Source organism: Loxodonta africana, chromosome 18, assembly GCF_030014295.1.
Source record: "Loxodonta africana isolate mLoxAfr1 chromosome 18, mLoxAfr1.hap2, whole genome shotgun sequence".
Lineage (NCBI taxonomy): Eukaryota > Metazoa > Chordata > Mammalia > Proboscidea > Elephantidae > Loxodonta > Loxodonta africana.
Window position 1 is genome coordinate 82,042,984 of NC_087359.1, and position 22,505 is coordinate 82,065,488.

The window sequence follows — 22,505 nt, forward strand, 5'->3', positions numbered from 1 at the left end:
TGTCTACTATCTAGAGAGGGAATCCCCCTCTTGTTTCCCCCCACCATTCCTTGTAACCAGGGGCAGATTAACCAGTAAGCAAGGTACACAAGGGCTTACTTGTGTTTACTCACTATTCTCTAGTGCACGCTTTCACATGGGTTTCACCACATCAAAGATAACGGTGAAATTGTGAACTGCAGATGAGTATGTAAGCACAGGTAAGCCTGTGTGTACCTTGCTTACCGGGTAACCCCTCCCTGCTGGTGACCACTGATGGACATCAGTTTCTGTGTAGTTGCCTGTTCTTGTCATTTCATAACAGTGAGAACATACAATATTTTTTGTGTGTGTGATTGACCTACTTCGCTCTACGTAATTAACGTCCTCCAGGTTCATCCATGTTCCAGGATGTTTTGGAAACTTATTTTATTTGGAAACTAGTATTCCGTTGTATGTATGTACCACGTTTTATTTATCCATTCATCCGTTGACGGACACTTAGGGTGTTTCTTTTTGCTATTTTGAATAGTGACGTGATGAACAAAAAAAGAACTCATTGCTGTTGAGTCAATTCTGACTCATAGCGACCCTATAGGACAGGCTAGAACTGCCCCATAGGGTTTCCAAGGAGTGGCTGGTGGATTTGAACGGCCCACTTTTTGGTTAGCAGCTGAATGTTTAACTACTGTACCACCAGGGCTCATTGGGAATAAAATGGTATCTCATTATGGTTTTGATTTGGCCGATGATGTTGAACATCTTTCCATGTATCTGTTGGCCATTTGATTAGCCCCACTGGTGAAGTGTCTGTTGATGTCCTTTGTCCAATTTTTGATTGAGATATTTGTCTTTTTGTTTAGTTGTAGAAGTTTTTATATATTTTAGATATTAGCCCCCTATCCATTATATCGTTCCCATAGTTTTTTTTTTTTTTTAACAGTCTGTAGGTTGTGTCTTTACTCTTTTGATAAGGTCTTTTGAATGATGAACATAAGTATTTAACTTTTAAGAGGTCCCAGTTATGTATTTTGTTTTCTGTTGTTTATGCATTTGTCGTTGTGCTTAATAATCTATCATTGAAAAAAACAGTTAGTTCCCAAAGCTTTGCTCACATATTTTCTTCCAAGAAATTTATGGTTCTAGATTTAACGTTTAGGTACTTGGTCCAGTTTCAATTAGTTTTTGTGCAGTTCTGCTCTGTCCTGTAGGGTCACCTTGAGTCAGAATCAACTCAGTGGTAACAGGGTTTTTTTTGGTTTAGTCTCTTTCAGCAGTGTTTTATAATTTTCGTTGTATAAGTCTTTCAGATCCCTGGTTAAATTTATTTCTAGGTATTTTATTCTCTTAGATGCTATTGTGAATGTAGTTGTTTTCTTAATCTCCTTTTCAGATTTCTCATTGCTGATGTATAGAAACCCAACTGATTTTTTTGTGTTGATCTCGTATCCTGCAACATTGCTTAATTCCGCTATTAGTTCTAGAAGACTTTTAGTAGATTTTTTGGGGTTTCCTGCATATTGGATCATAGATCTGCAAATATGGATAGTTTTACCTCTTCCTTTCCCATTTGGATATCTTTGATTTCTTTTTCTTGCCTTATTGCTCTGGCTAGGACATCCAGTACAGTATTGAATAGGAGTAGTATTGAATAGGATTGATGAGAGTAGCCATTCTTGTGCTGTTCCCATTTTCAAGTGGAAAGTTCTCAGTCTTTCTCCATTGAGTATAATGTTGGCTGTTAGTTTTCCATAAATACCCTTAATCTTTTTAAGGAACTTTCCTTTTATTCCCATCTTGTTAAGAATTTTTATCCAGAAGGCTGCTGTATTTTATTGATTGGCTTTTCTGCATCAGTTGAGATGATCATGTGGTTCTTTTGCTTTGTTCTGTTAATGTGGTATACAGGACAGCCCCCAGATTATGAATGAGTGTCCAACTGTGGACAACTCATACTTGCCCTTTAACGTTATGTAAGTTTGTCCTCACTTTGAAATGATTTAACCAACCCCTACTGGGAAGAAAATCTTCATCATAGTCACTTTCCCTTGCTGCACATGGAGCTTTTAAATCATTGAAAAGGCTTTGAGCCTTTTCTCACACTAAAGTTAGGGTAAATAAAAACCGTATGCACCTGTTCTGCCTTACCCACAATTTCTTAAAGACACTGTAGGGAATGGATCTTGTTCATAAACTGCCTGTGACCCGGGGACTGACTGCCTGTGACCCGGGGACTGACTGCCTGTGACCTGGGGACTGACTGCCTGTGACCCAGGGGACTGCCTGTGACCCGGGGGACTGACTGCCTGTGACCCGGGGACTGCCTGCCTGTGACCCGGGGACTGCCTGTTACCCAGGGGACTGCCTATGACCCGGGGGACTGACTGCCTGTGACCCAGGGGACTGACTGCCTGTGACCCAGGGGACTGACTGCCTGTGACCCGGGGACTGCCTGTGACCCGGGGACTGCCTGTGACCCAGGGGACTGCCTGTGACCCAGGGACTGCCTATGACCCGGGGGACTGACTGCCTGTGACCCGGGGACTGCCTATGACCCGGGGGACTGACTGCCTGTGACCCAGGGGACTGCCTATGACCCGGGGGACTGACTGCCTGTGACCCAGGGGACTGACTGCCTGTGACCCGGGGACTGACTGCCTGTGACCCGGGGACTGACTGCCTGTGACCCGGGGACTGACTGTGACCCGGGGACTGCCTGTGACCCGGGGACTGACTGCCTGTGACCCGGGGACTGCCTGTGACCCAGGGGACTGCCTATGACCCGGGGGACTGACTGCCTGTGACCCAGGGGACTGACTGCCTGTGACCCAGGGGACTGACTGCCTGTGACCCAGGGGACTGCCTGTGACCCGGGGACTGCCTGTGACCCAGGGGACTGCCTGTGACCCAGGGACTGCCTATGACCCGGGGGACTGACTGCCTGTGACCCGGGGACTGCCTATGACCCGGGGGACTGACTGCCTGTGACCCAGGGGACTGCCTATGACCCGGGGGACTGACTGCCTGTGACCCAGGGGACTGACTGCCTGTGACCCGGGGACTGACTGCCTGTGACCCGGGGACTGACTGCCTGTGACCCGGGGACTGACTGTGACCCGGGGACTGCCTGTGACCCGGGGACTGACTGCCTGTGACCCGGGGACTGACTGCCTGTGACCCAGGGGACTGCCTATGACCCGGGGGACTGACTGCCTGTGACCCGGGGACTGACTGCCTGTGACCCGGGGACTGACTGCCTGTGACCCAGGGGACTGCCTGTGACCCAGGGGACTAACTGCCTGTGACCCGGGGACTGCCTATGACCCGGGGGACTGACTGCCTGTGACCCAGGGGACTGACTGCCTGTGACCCGGGGACTGCCTGCCTGTGACCCGGGGACTGCCTGTGACCCAGGGGACTGCCTATGACCCAGGGGACTGACTGCCTGTGACCCAGGGGACTGACTGCCTGTGACCCAGGGGACTGCCTGTGACCCGGGGACTGCCTGTGACCCAGGGGACTGCCTGTGACCCAGGGACTGCCTATGACCCGGGGGACTGACTGCCTGTGACCCGGGGACTGCCTATGACCCAGGGGACTGACTGCCTGTGACCCGGGGGACTGCCTATGACCCGGGGGACTGACTGCCTGTGACCCAGGGGACTGACTGCCTATGACCCGGGGACTGACTGCCTGTGACCCGGGGACTGACTGCCTGTGACCCGGGGACTGACTGTGACCCGGGGACTGCCTGTGACCCGGTGACTGACTGCCTATGACCCGGGGACTGACTGCCTGTGACCCAGGGGACTGCCTATGACCCGGGGGACTGACTGCCTGTGACCCAGGGGACTGACTGCCTGTGACCCGGGGACTGACTGCCTGTGACCCGGGGACTGACTGCCTGTGACCCAGGGGACTGACTGCCTGTGACCCGGGGACTGACTGTGACCCGGGGACTGACTGCCTGTGACCCGGGGACTGACTGCCTGTGACCCGGGGACTGACTGCCTGTGACCCAGGGGACTGCCTATGACCCGGGGGACTGACTGCCTGTGACCCGGGGGACTGACTGCCTGTGACCCGGGGACTGACTGCCTGTGACCCAGGGGACTGCCTGTGACCCAGGGACTGCCTATGACCCAGGGGACTAACTGCCTGTGACCCGGGGACTGCCTATGACCCGGGGGACTGACTGCCTGTGACCCAGGGGACTGCCTATGACCCGGGGGACTGACTGCCTGTGACCCGGGGGACTGACTGCCTGTGACCCGGGGGACTGACTGCCTGTGACCCGGGGGACTGCCTGTGACCCGGGGACTGCCTGTGACCCGGGGACTGCCTGCCTGTGACCCCGGGGACTGCCTGCCTGTGACCCGGGGACTGCCTGCCTGTGACCCGGGGACTGCCTGCCTGTGACCCGGGGACTGACTGCCTGTGACCCGGGGACTGCCTGCCTGTGACCCGGGGACTGCCTGCCTGTGACCCGGGGACTGACTGCCTGTGACCCGGGGACTGACTGCCTGTGACCCGGGGACTGCCTGCCTGTGACCCGGGGACTGCCTGCCTGTGACCCGGGGACTGCCTGCCTGTGACCCGGGGACTGCCTGTATTACACTGACTGATTCTCTGATTTGAACCAACCTTGCATTACTGGAATAAATTCCACTTGATCATGATCTATAATTCTTTAATCTGCTGTTGGATTCTGTTTGCTAGTATTTTGTTGACAGTTTTGTCATCTATTTTCCTAAGGTATATTGGTCTGAAGTTTTCTTGTAGTATCTTTGCCTGGTTTTGGTATCAGGGTAGTGCTGGCTTCATAGAAAGGGTTAGAGCGTGTTACTTTTTCCTCTACTTTTTGGAAGAGTTTGAAAAGGATGGGTATCGTATCTTCTCTAAATGTTTGATAAAATTTGCCAGTGAAGCTATCTGGTCCCAGACTTCTCTTTGTTGGGAGGCCTTTTATATTACTGTTTTAATTTCTTCACTTGTTATGAGTTTGTTGAGGTTTTCTGCTTCTTTTTGAGTCAGTGTAGGTAGGTTATATGCCCCTAGGAATTTGTTCATTTCATCCCAGGTATCCATTTTGTTGGAGTACTTTTGCTCACAGTAGTACAGTAGGCCTCCCCCCCACCTGTGGGAGAAATGTTCCAAGATCCTGTGGATGCCTGAAACAGCGGATTGTACTGAACCCTATATATACTATATTTTTCCTGTACATACTTACATACCTATCTATGATAAAGTTTAATTTATAAGTTAGGTACAGTAGAAGATAAAAACAATAACGTGGGCATACCTGAATTGCCAACATCACTACTCTTGTGCTTTGGGGCCATGATTAAGTAAAATGAGGGTTCCTTGAACACAAGCACTGTGATTCTGAGAAAGTCAAGTTGGCTACTAAGTGAGTATTGGGCGGGTCGCGTAAACAGGGTGGATATGCTGGACAAAGGCATGAGTCACCTCAGCCTAGCAAGCGGTTTGTCAATTTTTTGATCTTTTCAAAGAACCAACTTCTGGATTTGTTAATTCTCTCTGTTGTTTTTCTGTTTCATTTATTTCTGCCCTTATATCAGGTATTTATTATTCATTGTTTCTGGTTTTGCTTAAAATTTTTCTATATACCTTCTAAAATTATACAGATCTTCTCGAGGCAGGATATGAAGATAAAGGAAGTTTAAAAGATGACTGTTAGGTTTCTGGTTTGTTCAGGGACAGGAAACACTAGAAAAGAACATGATTTTGGAGAGGTGGTCACAAGTTCAGTGTAGGACGCCCTGAGTTTATGATTCCTTTGAGATATCTAGGTAAAGATGTCAAAAGCATTAAAAGTATATTTATAGAGAGATACAGACAATGTGGAGAAAGACCTGGTTTTCAACATTAAAATAAAAATGTATGTAATATTCTAGGGCTCATTGTCTAGTGTGGCGACTACTAGACACGTGGTTACTGAGCACTTAATACGTGGCTATTTCAAATTGAGTTGTGCTGAAAACATAAAATATATGTCAGACTTTGGAGATTTAGTATCAAAACAATGTAATATATTAAATATCTAATTACTGCTTTTTTTTATTGTGCTTTAGAAAGTTTACAGCTCTAGTTAGTTTCTCATTGAAAAATTTATACACATTTTTTCTGACATTGGTTGCAATCCCCACAATGTGACAGCATGCTTCCCTTTTCCACCCTGGGTTCCCTGTGTCCATGCATCCAGTTCCTGTCGCTTCCTGCCTTCTTATCCTGCTTTTGGACAGAAGCTTCCCATTTGATCTCATGTATTTGATGGAACTAAGAAGCATGTTCCTTCCATGTGTTATTTAAAAATAAGGAGAACACTTCATGAATTTGTGTGTTGTCCTTGCGCAAGGGCCGTGCTAATCTTTTCTGTATCGTTCCAATTTTAGTATACGTGCTGCTGAAGTGAGCATTAATGACTCCTTTTTTAAATACTGATTACATGTTGAAATGGGGGCATTGGTGGCTTGGTGCTGGAATTCTTGCCTTCCAGGTGGCAGGCCTAGCTTTGAGTCCCTGCCAGTGCACCTCGTGCACAGGTACCGCCTGCCTGGCACTGGAGGCTTGTGTGTTGCTGCCATGTTGAGTAGGTTTCCGCAGAGCTTCCAGGCAAAATTGTGTGATCGTTGTTTTTTTAATGCAGCAGATTATAAATTTCTTCTATATCTGACTTGTTACATGTGTTCCATTTGATAGCATAAAAAGGGATTTTTCAGCCAACAAATTTGTGAACAGAAAGGCTTAGTGATCTTCCGAAAATCAGCCTGTGGAAACCCTGTGGGTCACAGTGGTCCTGTCTGCAACTGATCGTGGGAACAGTGCAGGACTGGGCAGCATTTAGTTTTGTTGTGCCTAGGATCGTGTTGAGCCAGGGGCTGACTCGACCACAGCTAACAAAAACAACATGCAGAAATGGCAACACTTAGGGTACAGTCAGTCCTCAGTATTTGTGGGGTCTGTGTTTGCAGATTCGCTTACTGACAGTTATTTGGAACCCTGAAGTCAGCATCTGCCAGGCTTTCCCTGTCGTTCGCGGACCTGTACGCCGGGGAGAGCTGGAGTTGCCCAGTGCACTTGTTCCCAGCTGATGTCGTTCAAGGCTGGTTCAGCATTTGCTAACTCAGTGTTTGTGGTGACTTTGTGAACATAATTATTACCAAGAATAATGAGAATCAACTGTGTTGAGTTCAATGAAATACACTTTTAAAATCAATTTTACCTGTCTTTTTTGCTTTTTTAATGTGACCACCAGAAAAATTAAAATTACAGATGTGGCTCAGATTACTTTCCTGTTGGACGGTGCTGTTCTGGATTGTCAGCTGGGAGAAAAAGAAATGTACAGAAGCAGGCTGATGGAAATACACAAAAATGTTACTGTTTATGAGAATTCATTTTGTTTAGGTTTTCTATCTTCACTTTTCAAATTTCATATAAATTATTTTTAGACCTTAAAAAAGCTTTTTAGGCTTTTGATTTCAGAAGGTCAGGACAATTTGATCTTTGACTTTCATACCGTATAGAAAATTTTAGCGTTCCCAACGGCCATTATACTTCACCAAGGTCATCAAAGGAGTGTAGTTCATCCTAAACAACCAGTTTTAAACGTGACCTCTCTCAGCACCTGAAACATGTTCAGTATTAGATTTTTATACTGTGTCATTATTTTTAAGGTGCTGAAAATAGTTCTGATACAGAAAGTGCTCCTTCACCGGTTGAAGCCGTCAAGCCCAGTGAAGATAGCGCAGAAAACGGTACTTCTCGAGGAAACACCGAACCTGTGGCTGAGCCCCAATCCAACTCTGAAACTGCACCAAGTACATCTCCCTCACCAGCAGGCCCAAGTGTGAAACATGCTGAAAACGAAAGTACGGAGACCCAGGCAAATGACGTCAATGTTGAAACAGCAGAACCCATGGACGTAGATCATCGGGAGCACAGTGCCGAAGTGAGTTCTGTCCTTGATCTCCCAGCAGCAACCAAAGCTGACTCTGTAGATGCTGAAATGAGGGTACCGGGAAACGGTGCAGCTCAAGTTGAAGGTGATACCAAAGAAAGAGCCTTGGAGAGAGCCAGCGAGAAGGGCGAGCCTGGAGGTGAAGATCTGGTTGTGGCTCAGCAGGTCACTGCCCAGCGGCCTGAGCACCAGTCAGACAACGATTCCAGTGCCACCTGCAGTGCTGACGAAGATGTGGATGGAGAGCCTGAGAGGCAGAGGTGAGGCCAGCTCCGCAGAGGGTACGCTCCTCTTACCCTCTTGTTGTTGCCCGTATCGCGGGATGGTACTAGCTGCAGAGGTTGTCCCTGTGTAAATATTGGAAGTTAAAGGTAATCAGGATGATCTTAGTACTGGCTTATGATGCTGTTCATCTGTTTAAATAATGAGGCAAAATTATGTGATCATTATTTTTTTAAAGCAGCAGATTATAAATTTCTTCTGTATCTGACTTGTTACGTGTATTCCATATGATAGCATAAAAAGGGTATTTTTTAGCCAACAAATTTATGAACAAAACTGCAGATGACTGTTGTGCCTGGTGATGGAAGCAGCGTGGTGGTGGTGAGGGTGGAGGCAGCACAGGCTCTCACTCTCGTTTGCACCGAGCCTTGAAGACCTCAGAGCAAGGCCTGCTGTGCGTGTGTCACAGATCTAAGGAAACACTGACCTGAGAAACACGTTAAGTGTCCTGAAAATTAAAACATAATTTAAATACACATTAATGGTCATAATCATGACCATTTTTTGGTATCAGTTAAAATTTTAGATTGTTCATATTTGTCATGAAAAAAGATGAGGTATAATACAAGTCAATTTAAGTACTTCTAGTTATTAACGATAAAGTAATATAAAGAATGCATTGCATCTTTATGGTTTTTGTGAAAAGATAAATATATTTATAGGAATAGATACTACTTAATATATTTAATTTCTTGGATGTTTCCTTTTCCTTGAAAGAAGTAGAATCACAAGAGTATGTTGGATTTGTGCAAATTCTAGAAATGAGTTAGACTAAAACATCTTTTAGTGAGAAACCTAATCAAGCCCTGTCTTTTTTTTTTCACTTTTTTAACAAGAAAGAGACAAGCCACCCGACAGACAACTGAATCCTTTTCAGAGTTCTGCTTTCATAGTGTGTCCTGGGGCCTCTGTACTTTCAGTCTGTGTCCAGTACCTTCTGTATCTCATAGACTCCAGAGTAAGATTTGATATTAGAATCATAATGAGCATGACAGTGATGATTTCTCAAAGAGATTTTACATAGTAGATACTAGAATTTTCATCAGTAAGAATTGAAATAAAATAAAACCTTTGGTTTATCAGAATATCCAACTGTCTAGATCACCCTTTTTCCCCTGATCTCACATTAATCTAAATTTTATTTTAATGGTCCCAGACTTTAACTGGAGTAAACATAAATTGATTCAGGCTATATATTCCTTTTTTAAGCATTCTGTAATGAAATATGTCATCCAAAATAAGAATTGTCTGTGTTTTGCACTGTTGGTTTTGGTGATTAGATTTATAAATAAAGGAAAGTTTTTCATGACAGTAATTGTAAGGGTGAGCATTTTAAGAAATGGACGTGACAATGGTCTTGAAATTCAGAAGTGTTATCAGAAAGATGGGTGGTTTGTGAATGATACCTCAGAGCCTGCATCACTCCAAGTATTGTCAGGATAACACTTTCAGTTTTCTACACTTGACATCTTTCTACATCTTGGTTTTTTTTTTTTTATGTAAATTATTTTATAGTTTCTAATTTACTTATCAATTTATATGTTTAAAAGTGTTCATCTTCCCCCTAATGAGTATGACAACATTGAGAAATACGAGTAAGGCCATAAGGCGTGACAGTAGTGTATAGTTTCCCCAAGTTCATATAGTGGCAAGTGTAGGTATTCATGAAGTACTGCAGTAGGGTGTAAGATGGCAGGGGCTGTGATGAACTGAAGAACACATGGCCCGTGCTAAAAGGGCAGCTGCTACAAGTTCAGCACTGTGTTGCTGTGTGACCGCTGGTTCCATGTTGCCAGTGCTTTCCATTTTTTATGAGAAACCAGAGGTCTGAAATTTGGGGTGAAATTCCCAATTTTAAGATGGTTGTGGCTTATTCAAATGTTTAAAAAAATACCTTTGTGATCCTAGCAAAATATCCTATAACCATCCTGTAACAGGCAAATAAATATGTTCTTATTAGTATGTTAGTGGTGAATTAGGACCTAACATTTTATAATGGCTTTTGTTTTTTTTTGTTCAGACTGTTTTGTTGTTTAGATATAGATGATTAAATTCAGAAAAATTTCAGCATATAAATTAATATTAGGTTGTATGAAAGACAATGGTTCTGTTTTTCGTCATCTGTCAAGTTAACATTGTAGACTCCCGTTCTCTTACTGTTCAGGTATCTTGTGAGGGTTAATGTGATGTATATTTGTACGCACACATGTACACATCAACTTAGAGGGAATGATGGTGATTGTATGTTCAGAGTCTTAAATAAGAATACATTAATTTGTCTTTTTTATTGCCAATTGCAGGATGTTTCCTATGGACTCAAAGTCTTCATTGTTAAATCCCACTGGATCTATACTGGTTTCATCCCCAATAAAACCAAATCCATTGGACCTGCAGCAGCTTCAACATCGAGCTGCTGTTATCCCACCAATGGTAAGTTTTAAATGTGAGCATGAAAAGTAAAGATGAAAAACAGACCTTCAGAGACATGTTTCGTACCTGATTTTAGTTCAGATTGAAAAGTGAAAAATCATTCTAGATTGTTCCTGCTTGGATTTTTCCTTTAAAAATATATATCTGTCTCCTGAGTTGGATTGGGGTTAGGGAGTACGAGGCCACGTGGAGAAAATCCTGAATCTGACTCTGGGAAAGAACTCTTGTTATATAACCAGTTAGTGGAGTTTTTAAAAATGGATTCATTGCCATGATTGATTGAAATGCTCATTTTTGATTAAGGGGGAAAAAAAATATAATGGCTCCATCCATAAATTAGTAATTCCTGTTTTTATAATCATATCAATAAGTTGCTATAAAGCAGTAATAGAGTATATATATTATTAGCTTTTGGTTCTTTAAAATGAGTTAGAGATTATGGCCAGCTTCAGCATACAATTCTAAGGCTAGTTTTACCTTACTAATCTCTAAAAGTTTAAATCACTTTTGAAAAAGAATTCCACTGTTGAGTATTGCTTTTTTACTAAGTTGTGTTCTAGCTCTTGCTTTTTTTCAGAGGAGAAAAATGTATTTCCAGCGTCATGATAATTGGTAAAAGTTGTGAAATGTTTGGTTATAGCTCACAAGAAAATCATTAAATATTTGTTCATTCATTGATTGATTTATTCAAACAGACATTTATTGAGTGTCTGCCCAGGTAGGCAACGTTTTAAATCTCTGACTTCATATAACTTGCCTGGGTAATAAGATAACAAAAATGGTAATAAAACTTAAAATAAATTAAAATGTGATGCCCTATTAGAGACGTAAAAAGAAAATTCTATGGATGTTTCAGAGGAGGGAGAACTTCTTATTGGGAAACTTATGAAAGAGTCCACATAGGAAATGATATTTTAGTTGGACCAAAACCATTCATTTGGCATTATAGCAAAAGAAGAAAAAGACATGTTCACATGTACGGAGCACAGTGGCAAGAGAATTAGTGTATGTTTAAAACTCCCACTTACAGTGGAGGAGAAAACTATAGGAGCCTTTAAGTACCAGGTTCTAAAGAAGTCATCTCTTTACTCTGGTCATGACTGTTTTGTATTCATGAAGTATGGACAGTGTTAGGGGCTATTTATTTAGTATTTTTTTGAAACAACTTTGATTCTTTCTTGAAGTGGGAGAAACGAAGTAAACACATAAGCAAACATATAACTGAAAATTGAAATTGAGGTTATTTGAGATACCTAAGTGAAGTTGGTAGGTAGGCAATTTTATGTAAGTGTGGAACTTGGACAAAAGGTCTTAGAAACAGGAATTAATGAGTCGTTAACATGGAGATGACATTTCAGTCCACAGAAATGGTTGTGATTGCCGGCTGGGGGACACAGAAAGGAGGGGAGGGACCCAGGGCTGAGCCACAGGGGACTTGGCCAGGACTTTATTACTGCGCTGGCCATTGGCATCCTCAGATTTGTTTTTCTCTCCCTGTAGGTTTCCTGCACCCCATGTAATATACCACTTGGAACCCCAGTGAGTGGCTATGCTCTTTACCAGCGACACATTAAAGCAATGCATGAGTCGGCTCTCCTCGAGGAGCAGCGGCAGAGGCAAGAGCAGATGGATTTGGAGTGCAGAAGTTCTACCAGTCCATGTGGCACTGCCAAGAGTCCCAACAGAGACTGGGAAGGTAGGTAGATAGATCCCCACCAGGAACTTCTCCGAAGGGAAATAAAGCTGAAGCCGTGTTCTTGTGCTTTATACGTTATCAGCATATCAACTGATTTATTACAAGGTGTCCCTAACAGATAAAATCCCTTCAGTTGACCTCGGGCTATTGAGGAATGTCAATATTATTGACTACTAAAGGATGGCAGTACGTTTTTAATAGTGTTCTACTTCATGTGACTTTTCTGATATTCATCTTTGTGCTGGAAGACTGTATAAAAGCCATGCTTTATGCCCTATCCGTGAAGATTGTTATCCTTGACTAAACCAGTGTACCTTCTAATTCTTGACAGGATGGGAGACAGCAGTGTGGAGTGGCTATTACTCTTCACACCCTGACTCAGCCCTTTCTCTGGCATTTACCAGCTGTGGCTGTAGGCAAGCCACGTAACCTCTCTGAGCCTTAATTTCCTCATCTATAAAATGGAAATAATTATATGTAATTTATAGTTCACCTCACACAGTCACAAACTCAGGAACAAAGTAGTAGTCAGTGTTGTTAGATAACATGTGGTTCAGCATAGAGTAGGTATAGAATAGTATAAAGTACCTGCTACCATTGTGATGTCACTGTTATTATTTCAAGTGACAGATTTGAGCTGGTGCATGTTTTAGTTTCTTTTTTAAGGGACTGTATTTCTAAATTTTAATAAATTCCCCTGGCATGGTAAGGAAATGGCATGTGTGTTTTGGCTGATAGTTTATGGACTATCTGCTATGGCATGCTGAGAATATAAGAGTACTAATCTTCTGCAGTTATGGTTTAGGTTTTTTATAATGATTGAGAAGACTCTTTGCAGTACCTTATATACATAAGTAAGAGCTATTAGCTTTAGGGAGTCCCTGGGTAGCACAAATAGTTAAGCGCTTAACCACTAGTGGAAATGTTGGCAGTTTGAACCCACTGGGAGGTGCCTAGGAAGACAGGCCTGGCGATCTGGCTCTAAAAGGTCACAGCCTTGAAAACCCTCTGGAGCAGTTCCACCCTGCACACATCAGGCTGCCGTGAGCCAAACCGTCTCGACGACAGCTGACAGCATCGACAGAAGCTTCAGAGTGCCGTACACGTCCAGGGCTCTTTAATATAAAATCATGACTGGTACTGATTCTTCTGACCCCTGTTCCCTTGCCCAAATTGTACCATAAGTGAGTCATTAGCTACATAACGCTGAACCTTTTATGTTAGAGTTTTAAATATAAGTTTATTAGTATTTTAAGCATTAGTCTTGTGCTAGTAAAAATGTGAACTAGAGTGATAATACTCACCAAAGTTGGGGTCATGATAGGTGCTCAGTGAATATTTGTTGAATGAAGACAGAAGCATAACTTTTGGGCCGTTAGTATATTATGTCTAAGAATTCAGTAGTTCAGTAATTTACCCAGCGTGTACTCAGGAATTACATGTTGAAGGAATGAATTAAATGAATGACATAATGGAGATAGCTTATCGGGTTTCACTATAAGTATATGTGGACTTACCAAAGTGCTCATCTTTTGAGCATTCCAGTTATGAGGAAATCTGTCAGTGGAGAACGGTAAATTATAGAGTAACTTAAAAGTCTGTGGATCTATTCCTTATAAGAATGATTTATGATAAAGTTTGTAGTGAAGAAGTAAAACTCAGACAGAATGACATTCAAATGGTGTCACTTGTTAAAGTCATGCCAAGCATAACAGTGTTCAGTTAGTAATATCTGGGTCATTATAAAGGAGAAAGACAGTTAACCTGGATATCATATGGTTATTTTAGAACCTCAGTATCTTTTCTGGATATGCTTTAGAAAATGGGTTGTGTTTTGGAAACTGGAGTGACTGCACCAGGCTAGAGCCCAAAATTCTGAGTCTCTAAACTGTGAACTAGATTTCTGGGTTGTCAGTCGCAGTAATCTGTGTGATTTTTAGATCTGAGTGGTAACCTAATTTTTAATCATAATACAGTGGTCTTAAAGCCAACCTGTAATTATACTTTGATTAATATAACACCGAGACTTTTACAGTTTGGTTCAAGATGACTGTGTACAAAGTGAGGCAGTTGCTTACATTTTATCCCAACGTTAGGTTTTGTTCTAGCTAATTTATCTAGTATATTCATCCAACTGTGTATTTAACAAGTCTCTCTTGAGTTCATAGCTGTCCTACTGTGTTCAGTATACAGGATAATCTCCCAAATTACATTCAAGCATTTGCAGCTAAACTGCTTGTGTGTAGAGAGGTTGATAAAAATGTTTTAAGTGCAAATCATAGAGCAGTTTATAGAATGTTAATTATAGTAAGAATGTGGTTTTATGTGTAAAACCTTACCAATACTGCTATACCAAACTCATTGCCATTGAGTTGATTTCTACTCCCAGCGACCCTATAAGACAGAGTAGAACTTCTGCCATAGTTTCCAAGGCTGTAATCTTTATGGAAGCCGACTGCCACATCTTTCTCGCACAGAGCGGCTTTTGGGTTGCAGCCACTGACCTTTCAGTTAGCAGCGAAGTGCTTTAACCACTGCGCCACCAGGGCTCCTAAACACACTGGTATAGATCAGCTGAATCAGGACCATGGTTTTGGCTTTTCCCTTCATGATCTCACTGAGAAAGTAACAGGCAGCACCTGTTGTCCAGCTGTTCGGTCGCATTATCATCTCTGGATGTGAATGGTACCCATACCTACGGTCAAGTAGTTTAAAGCTTTTCCATCTTCCGAAAAGCTTGAGAAAAGACTTACAGAAGAGTTTTTTTTACTTTCCAGTAATACAACTTGAGGCCTCTGTTCCTACAGTGAAAAATTCAGACTTATGCACATAGAGATAGAATTGAACTAAAAATGCAAGTGTAACAAACTCTGTGCAGTTGAGATAAGAGTTAATGCTGCTGTGCAACTGAGTGCAGCCCTGTGTGTGTCTGTGTGTCTTTGTGTGTGTGTGTGTGTGTGTCTGTGTGTGTGTGTCTGTGTGTGTGTGTGTTGTTTCTTTGGTGGTTTTTCCCAGCTCTGGGTACACGGTGATTTAAATTGCTGTTCACAAACATGTAAATGTGTATCTTTTTTTTTTTTTTTTTTAATGACTAATTGGATTTTTCTACATAAACTTACTGGAAATGACAAAAACAATCGGGCACTGAATTTATAGTACAGTTAACGTTACCCAAACCCAGTGCCTTCAGGTCAATTCCGACTCACAGTTAACGTTAAATTTTTTAAAAAGGAAAAAGTGATTTTTCCTGCAGTAATTAGTTAACAACATAAACAAATATATGAAAAAGAGTTGGCAGTTCGAACCCACCCAGTGGCTCCGCAGGAGGAAGACCTGATGATCTGCGTTCTTAAAGATTATGGACAAGAAAACCCCATGGGGCAGTTCTACTCTGTCGAAAGTTGACTCAGTGGCATCTAACGACAGCATATAAAAAAACATAAATCACCTAAGGGTAATTTTTAACAATTAATTTATAAGACCTACATGAATAAACTAGCCCTGGTGGCGCTGCTAACCAAAAGGTCAGCAGTTTAAATCCATCAGCTGCTCCTTGGAAACCCTGTGGAGCAATTCTGCTCTGTCCTGTGGGGTCACCGTGAGTTCTGCTCTGTCCTGTGGGGTCACCGTGAGTTCTGCTCTGTCCTGTGGGGTCACCGTGAGTTCTGCTCTGTCCTGTGGGGTCACCGTGAGTTCTGCTCTGTCCTGTGGGGTCACCGTGAGTTCTGCTCTGTCCTGTGGGGTCACCGTGAGTTCTGCTCTGTCCTGTGGGGTCACCGTGAGTTCTGCTCTGTCCTGTGGGGTCACCGTGAGTTCTGCTCTGTCCTGTGGGGTCACCGTGAGTTCTGCTCTGTCCTGTGGGGTCACCGGGAGTTCTGCTCTGTCCTGTGGGGTCACCGGGAGTTCTGCTCTGTCCTGTGGGGTCACCGGGAGTTCTGCTCTGTCCTGTGGGGTCACCGGGAGTTCTGCTCTGTCCTGTGGGGTCACCGTGAGTTCTGCTCTGTCCTGTGGGGTCACCGGGAGTTCTGCTCTGTCCTGTGGGGTCACCGGGAGTTCTGCTCTGTCCTGTGGGGTCACCGGGAGTTCTGCTCTGTCCTGTGGGGTCACAGGGAGTTCTGCTCTGTCCTGTGGGGTCACTGGGAGTTCTGCTCTGTCCTGTGGGGTCACCATGAGTTGGAACCGACTCGGCAGCAACAGGCCTTTTTGGTTTATATGGATAAAACTAGGTTCCTTCTCCTGTGTTTATTCATAAATGTAATGCAAGTCCTCTGAAAATCCCAGTGATATTTTGTTTTGGAAGAAAGTACTCAATAAAATGATCTTCAACTTAGAGTTACCTGGAAGACTAAACATATGACTAGGTAAGGAAAACAATGTAAAAGGATAAGAAAACGAGTGGGCCTTTGTCCTGGCAGACAGTAAAATGGCCAAAATCTCTAAGTAGTTAGGGTCACAGATGATTTTTACTTTCTTTTTGCTTTTTTTATTTTCTAAAATTTCTAAAATGTGTCAGTTTCATTTGGAAAGAAAAAATTATATATTTGTGATTTTTTTTTTTTAAGTCTTAGTATAACTCTATCTCTGGCATGCCCCTTAATTGGTTAAAGTATCATTATACTTTATATAAAATATACTTTATATAGAGGTAATTTAAATGTTAAGTATTTTCATTAGCATTATTATAGCAGTATTCATAGTTTATAAGCTTTGGATTTGTTGGATCTGCATCTTAAAGGCTTCTTTCATTTCTGAGTTACGTTTATTTCTGTGAATATTAAGCAGTGTGCTTGAACAGGCTCATTATAAGAGATTTGAAGCTCTTAGAGATCTGACCTCTAATTCAGACGAGACTTGAATTCATAGAATTACTTGGTAATCTGATGCTTGGATGTTATGATTTTATTGCAAGTGAAAACACTCGAGTCTCCTAATGAGAGGAAAGAGGAGTTCTTTGTTCTTTAAAGGGGGAAAAAAATCATAATTTAATTTTTGAGGACTCTATTACATCACAGATGGTGCATACATACAGAATTTAGGTTATAGGGTTTCTAAACCTCTCTTTGGGTGGATTCCCCTCCGTGAAATATTTAGATCTGGATATTAATATATAGATGGATCTGCCCCCTGTATGGTATGGGCTTGGTCCTTTCACACTTACTATTTTAATTTGGGGTTCTTCCCTTATTTTGATAACTTTAACTTTCTTAGGAAAATCAGTCGCCTATATGCCTTATGCTGAGGTCAGACGTGCCCTAGAACAGGAAGCACAGACGCACAGTACAGCAGCAAGGTCAGCCTCACCGTGTAGGCCCTCTGCGAGAGAAGTCAGTAAAGCCGCTCCACAGCCCGATAGGAGTGCAGCCCGCTGTAGTGTCCCGCCAGGTAAATCTCATTCCTCTGCACAGTGGCTGGTGGCCATCTCCCTGCAGATGTCAGCACCGGGTTATCTAGTTCACGAACGAACCACCCTTCCAGGATGTGTCCTCATGCCCTTCCTCTTTGAAAATGATGTTGTTTCTCTGCATCCCATCATCGGTTGTATTCACATGAGACTCACCGGGCCGCTGGGAAATTTGTGTTCACACATTTTTATTGTGACATGGACTGACTTTTCTTTTAAGAGTACGTGTACTCTGTAAAACTCTAGAGATTCCACCCCCTGACCCCAAGAAATTCAAGCATTCTGAGAGCCAGAATCAGTAAATGTTTGTCAAGTTATGTAAGATGCAAAGAAGTTTTCAATTATGTCTGTAAATTCTACGACGTTGTGATACCAGCTATTCCTAAGCACCCTTTTTCCTCACATCCATTGTAAGGTCCAAAGAAATGATGGAGAAGGATAAAAACACGACTGGACGTGGAAGTTTGCGGACGCCAAGCAGCGGTAGCCTGAAATGGGCCTTGGCTTGAAAGCTCTGCTTTGACAGGGAATTAAGTATCTCACTCTCACAAATACCATTTGTGACTTAAATGTGTGTACGTAAATATGTGTAATTCAAGTGAATGAGGAATTTAAAATAGAAATTTTCATCCTTGGCTTCGTCTTGCATTTATATTTGTGATTAAAAAATTCAGGAAAGACTGAAACGGGTAGTGTTGTAAACTAGGAAAGTGACTATCTTAAATGATTTGTTTTTCCTTTGAAAGTGCTCCAGCCTGCTGCACATCAAGTGATAACTAATCTTCCCGAAGGGGTTCGGCTTCCAACAACTCGGCCAACCAGGCCGCCGCCTCCTCTCATCCCATCATCCAAAACCACAGTGGCTTCAGAAAAACCGTCCTTTATAATGGGAGGCTCCATCTCACAGGTAAAGGGGCTTCTCTTTACCGTAGATTTCCTGTTGAATATTGCTTTGGCAAAACTTTTCCCTGCTTCTCACCCCTATTTGTCATAATAAATAATAATCTATCCAGATAAGAAGCTTGTAGAGACAATGACCAGAAACTGTTCTCCCTGCCACACATCTGCACTTTGTGCAAGTTGTGTGCCCATACTGAGTGGCTGTAGCACACCACCTGGTTTAATTTACTGAAGGTGTAGATAAGCCTTGAAGTTCAGTGCAGTATAAAGTAAAAGGAAATATTTTCAATTATTGGAATATTTGTTGACTGTTATAAAGGCTCTAAATTATAGATGATTGGTCTCATAGGAAAGCCCTTGTTCAGACTTTGGCCAACTAAATCTCTTTTTTTCCCCCAGCTTTATTATTATTATTTTTTAAATCAGTTGAGTTGTGGTCTCATCTTAACAGTTCGTTTAGTTTTGCCTAATGTGTGCACGCAGTGACCACACCTCTGTCAGGTGTCGACCGCCTCCATCACTTCGGAAAGGAAGACATACCCCTTCCTAAGCAGCCCCCTCATAGCCTGAAGTGACCACTCTTCTGCTTTCTATTATCATACATTAATTTTGCCTTTTCTGGAACTGCGTATATGTGGAACCATACAGGATACACTCTCTTGTGTCTGTCCTATTTTACTGAAGCGTAATGGCTTCAGAGATTCATCCGGGTTTTTGTGCAATCAGTAGTTTCTTCCTTTTTTCTGCTGTATAATAATTCATAGTTTGATTGTCCGTTCTCCCATCGATAGAAACCTGAGCTGTTCCTAGTTTTCGACTGCTATGAGTAAAGCCATTGTGAACATTCTTTTTCAAGGCTCTCTGTGGACCTTGGTTTTCATTTTTCTTGTATAATTACCTGGAAGTGGAATTGCTGGGTAGATATAATGTTTTACTTTATAATTTTCCACAGGGGTTCTACTGTTTTACACTGCTACCAGCAGTGTGTGAGTTCCAGTTGCCCTGTACCCTCATCATTTGCTCCTGTCACACTTTTTCATTTTAGTCATACTAGTGGGTGTGTGGAAGCCCTGGTGATGTAGTGGGTAAGTGCTACAGTTGCTAACCAAAAGGTCAGCAGTTTGAATCCACCAGGCGCTCCTTGGAAACTCTATGGGACAGTTCTGCTCTGCCCTCTAGGGTTGCTATAAGTTGGAATCGACTCGACAGTGACGGGTTTGGTTTGGTTTTTTATTAGTGGCTGTATAATAATATCTCGTTTTTATCTTGCACTTCCCTGGCAACTAAAGATGTTGAGCACTTTTTCATGTGCTTATTGGCTGTATATCTGACTTTGTGAGATGGCTGTATGAGTATTACTCATTTTTATTGGACCCTTTTGTAATTGGATTGTTGGAGTTTTACTGTATTATATAGGAAAATTCTGTGTTGGATATATGTACAGGTAGTCACGAACTTACAATGTAATTGTGTTATGATGAACCACACTTAATGACCATGTGGGTTTTTTTTGGTACATCTTATCATTAGTAATATGTATATATGTATTAAAATATGTCTGTATTTTTATATGTAATGTTTCTAACCCCCAAAGACAAAAATCAGATTTATAAAGATACTGATAATAAAAGGCAATAATAATGAAAACTAAAGTAGAAATGCGATATTTGACTTATGTCGCAGCTGACTTACAACAGAGTAGGTGAAATGAAATCCTGTCCTAAGTTGGGGACTGCCTGCATTATGAGTATTTTCTGTGTCTCTTGTGTCTTTATTTTCTTAATAGTGTGTTTTGATGAACAGAAGTTTTAAATTTTGATGAAGTCTATGTATCAGTTTTTTTTCCTCATATGATTAGTTCTTTCTCTTGAAGAAAATCTTTGCCTGATTCAAGATTGTGGATGTTTTCTTCTAGTTTTATATAGTTTTATCTTTTATGTTTAGGTCTGTGATCCATCTCAGATTAGTTTTTATGTACAGTGTGAGGTGGGAAATAGACACTCGTTTTTCCATATGTATTTTCAGTTCCGGGAACATTGGTTGCAGAGTCCTTTCTTTCTTCCATTTGATTGCTTTAGTGTCTTGGTCAAAAATACTTCGTGTATGTTGGGATGTATTTTTGAACTCTCTTTTCAGTTCCACTGATGTTACCTTATTTTTATGCAAATATCACACATCTTCTACAGTTTTTTTTGCCAACCATACCCTCCCCCCCACCCCAGGTATTTTTATCGGGACACTATGCCGATTTTTTTACATGTAAATTAGCATAGCGTGCTTACAAAAGCATCTTGGGGGGGCGCGGAGAGGGGAGTGGTTTGGGGAGGGCGTGACTGGCAAACAAATGTAAATGGCAGGCGTTATTTGTGTAAAAATGCGGTACTTGTCCATCCTTTGGTCAGTTTCACAGTATTGATTTCTGTAAACCAAACCCGGTAAGGTTAAGTGGATTCTGACTCACAGTGACTCTATAAGACAGAGTAGAACAGCCCCATAGAGTTGTCCAGAGAGTGGCTACTGGATTTGAACTGCCAACCTTTTGATTAGCAGCCGTGCTCTTAACCACTGCGCTACCAGGGCTCCTTGATTACCATAGCTCTCTGTTAAGTATCGAGATCTTGTAAGTGCTCCAATATTTTGCTTTTTAAAGATCGTTTTGGCTAATTTAGGTCTTTTACCTTTCCATATAAATTTTATAATTAGTTTGTCAATTTCTACAAAAAATGTCTGCTGAGATTTTGATTGGGGATTGCACTGAATCTATAGATCAGTTTGGGGTAGGAATGGGCACTTTAACATTATGGAGTCTTCTAATTCATGAACATGTATATTTTTCCATTTACTTAGGTCATCTTTAATTTTCTCAGCAGTGTTTTGTAGTTTTTATTGTAGGGGTTTTGTATATCTTGTTAGGTTTATTTCTGGGTATTTGATGTTTTTATGGTATTATAAATGATATTATTTTAAAAATTATTTTCCAGTTTTGCTAGTATATAGAAATATAATTGATTTTTATATATTTGTCTCTTGTGACATTCATTTATTATTTCTAGTATTTTTTGGGGGGAGGCATATTTCTAGGGATTATCGATGGATGCATGTCATCTGTAAATATAGACAGTTTTACTTCTTCCTTTCCAGTCTTTATGCCTTTTATTTCTTTTTTCTCATTGCCAATCATAGGAAAAAGGTATTCAGTATTTCACTGTTAGGCATAATATTAACTAAAGGGTTTTTCCTAGATGCCCTTTATCTTACTGTATTTTTCAACTGCAGGAATTCTGTTTGGTTCTTTTTTATAATTTATCGATATGAGGTCTCTATTTGGTGAGACGTCATTCTCATATTTTCCTTTAATTCTTTAGAAGAAAGGGTTTCCTTATAGTTCTTTGAATATGTTTGACTAATTTAAAGTCTTTGTCTAGTAAATTCAATGTCAGGGCTTCCTCAGGGACAGTTTCTAGGCACTTTTTTTTTTTCCTTTTCCTATGTATGAGTCGTACTTTCTTGTTTCTTTGCATGTCTTGTAATTTTCTCTTGGAAATTGGACATTTTACATAATGTAATGTGGCAACTCCAAAAACACAGATTCTCTCCCCTTCCTAGAGTTTGTTATTGTTGCTGTTTGTTTTTGTTTGCTCAGTGAATTTTCTGAACTAATTTTGTAAAGTTTGTATTCTTTGTTGTATGTGACCACTTAAGTCTCTGCTTGGTTAGCTTAGTGGTCAGTTAAGGAGATGTCCTTAGACCTGTGGAACCAATAGGGCTCCCAGCCTTTGCTCAGGGCCATGCTTTCAACACTCAGACAGGCAGTTTACAGTTCTGTCTTACCTTTA

General features: G+C 41.9%; 1 protein-coding gene and 1 non-coding gene across 16 annotated transcripts in view; one reads left to right on the forward strand and one right to left on the reverse strand.

Moving 5' to 3' along the window:
- Positions 1–22,505, forward strand: part of NCOR1 (nuclear receptor corepressor 1) — a 251,600-nt gene that overhangs the window by 168,944 nt on the left and 60,151 nt on the right. For 12 of the 15 annotated variants that reach the window (XR_010318467.1, XM_064271844.1, XM_064271846.1 and 9 more), the window contains 5 exons: positions 7,677–8,220; positions 10,543–10,672; positions 12,173–12,368; positions 17,577–17,750; positions 18,516–18,676. Coding sequence is in view for 14 of the 15 variants with exons in the window: in XM_064271844.1 (XP_064127914.1) it covers positions 7,677–8,220; positions 10,543–10,672; positions 12,173–12,368; positions 17,577–17,750; positions 18,516–18,676 (1,205 nt within the window). In the remaining variant the exon portion in view is untranslated. The remainder of the gene's footprint in view (positions 1–7,676; positions 8,221–10,542; positions 10,673–12,172; positions 12,369–17,576; positions 17,751–18,515; positions 18,677–22,505) is intronic. The other 3 variants (XM_064271853.1, XM_010600144.3, XM_064271856.1) reach the window with 1 other exon arrangement.
- Positions 6,313–6,419, reverse strand: LOC111747852 (U6 spliceosomal RNA). Its single transcript, XR_002783801.1, has one exon. It is a non-coding gene; the product is annotated as a U6 spliceosomal RNA (small nuclear RNA).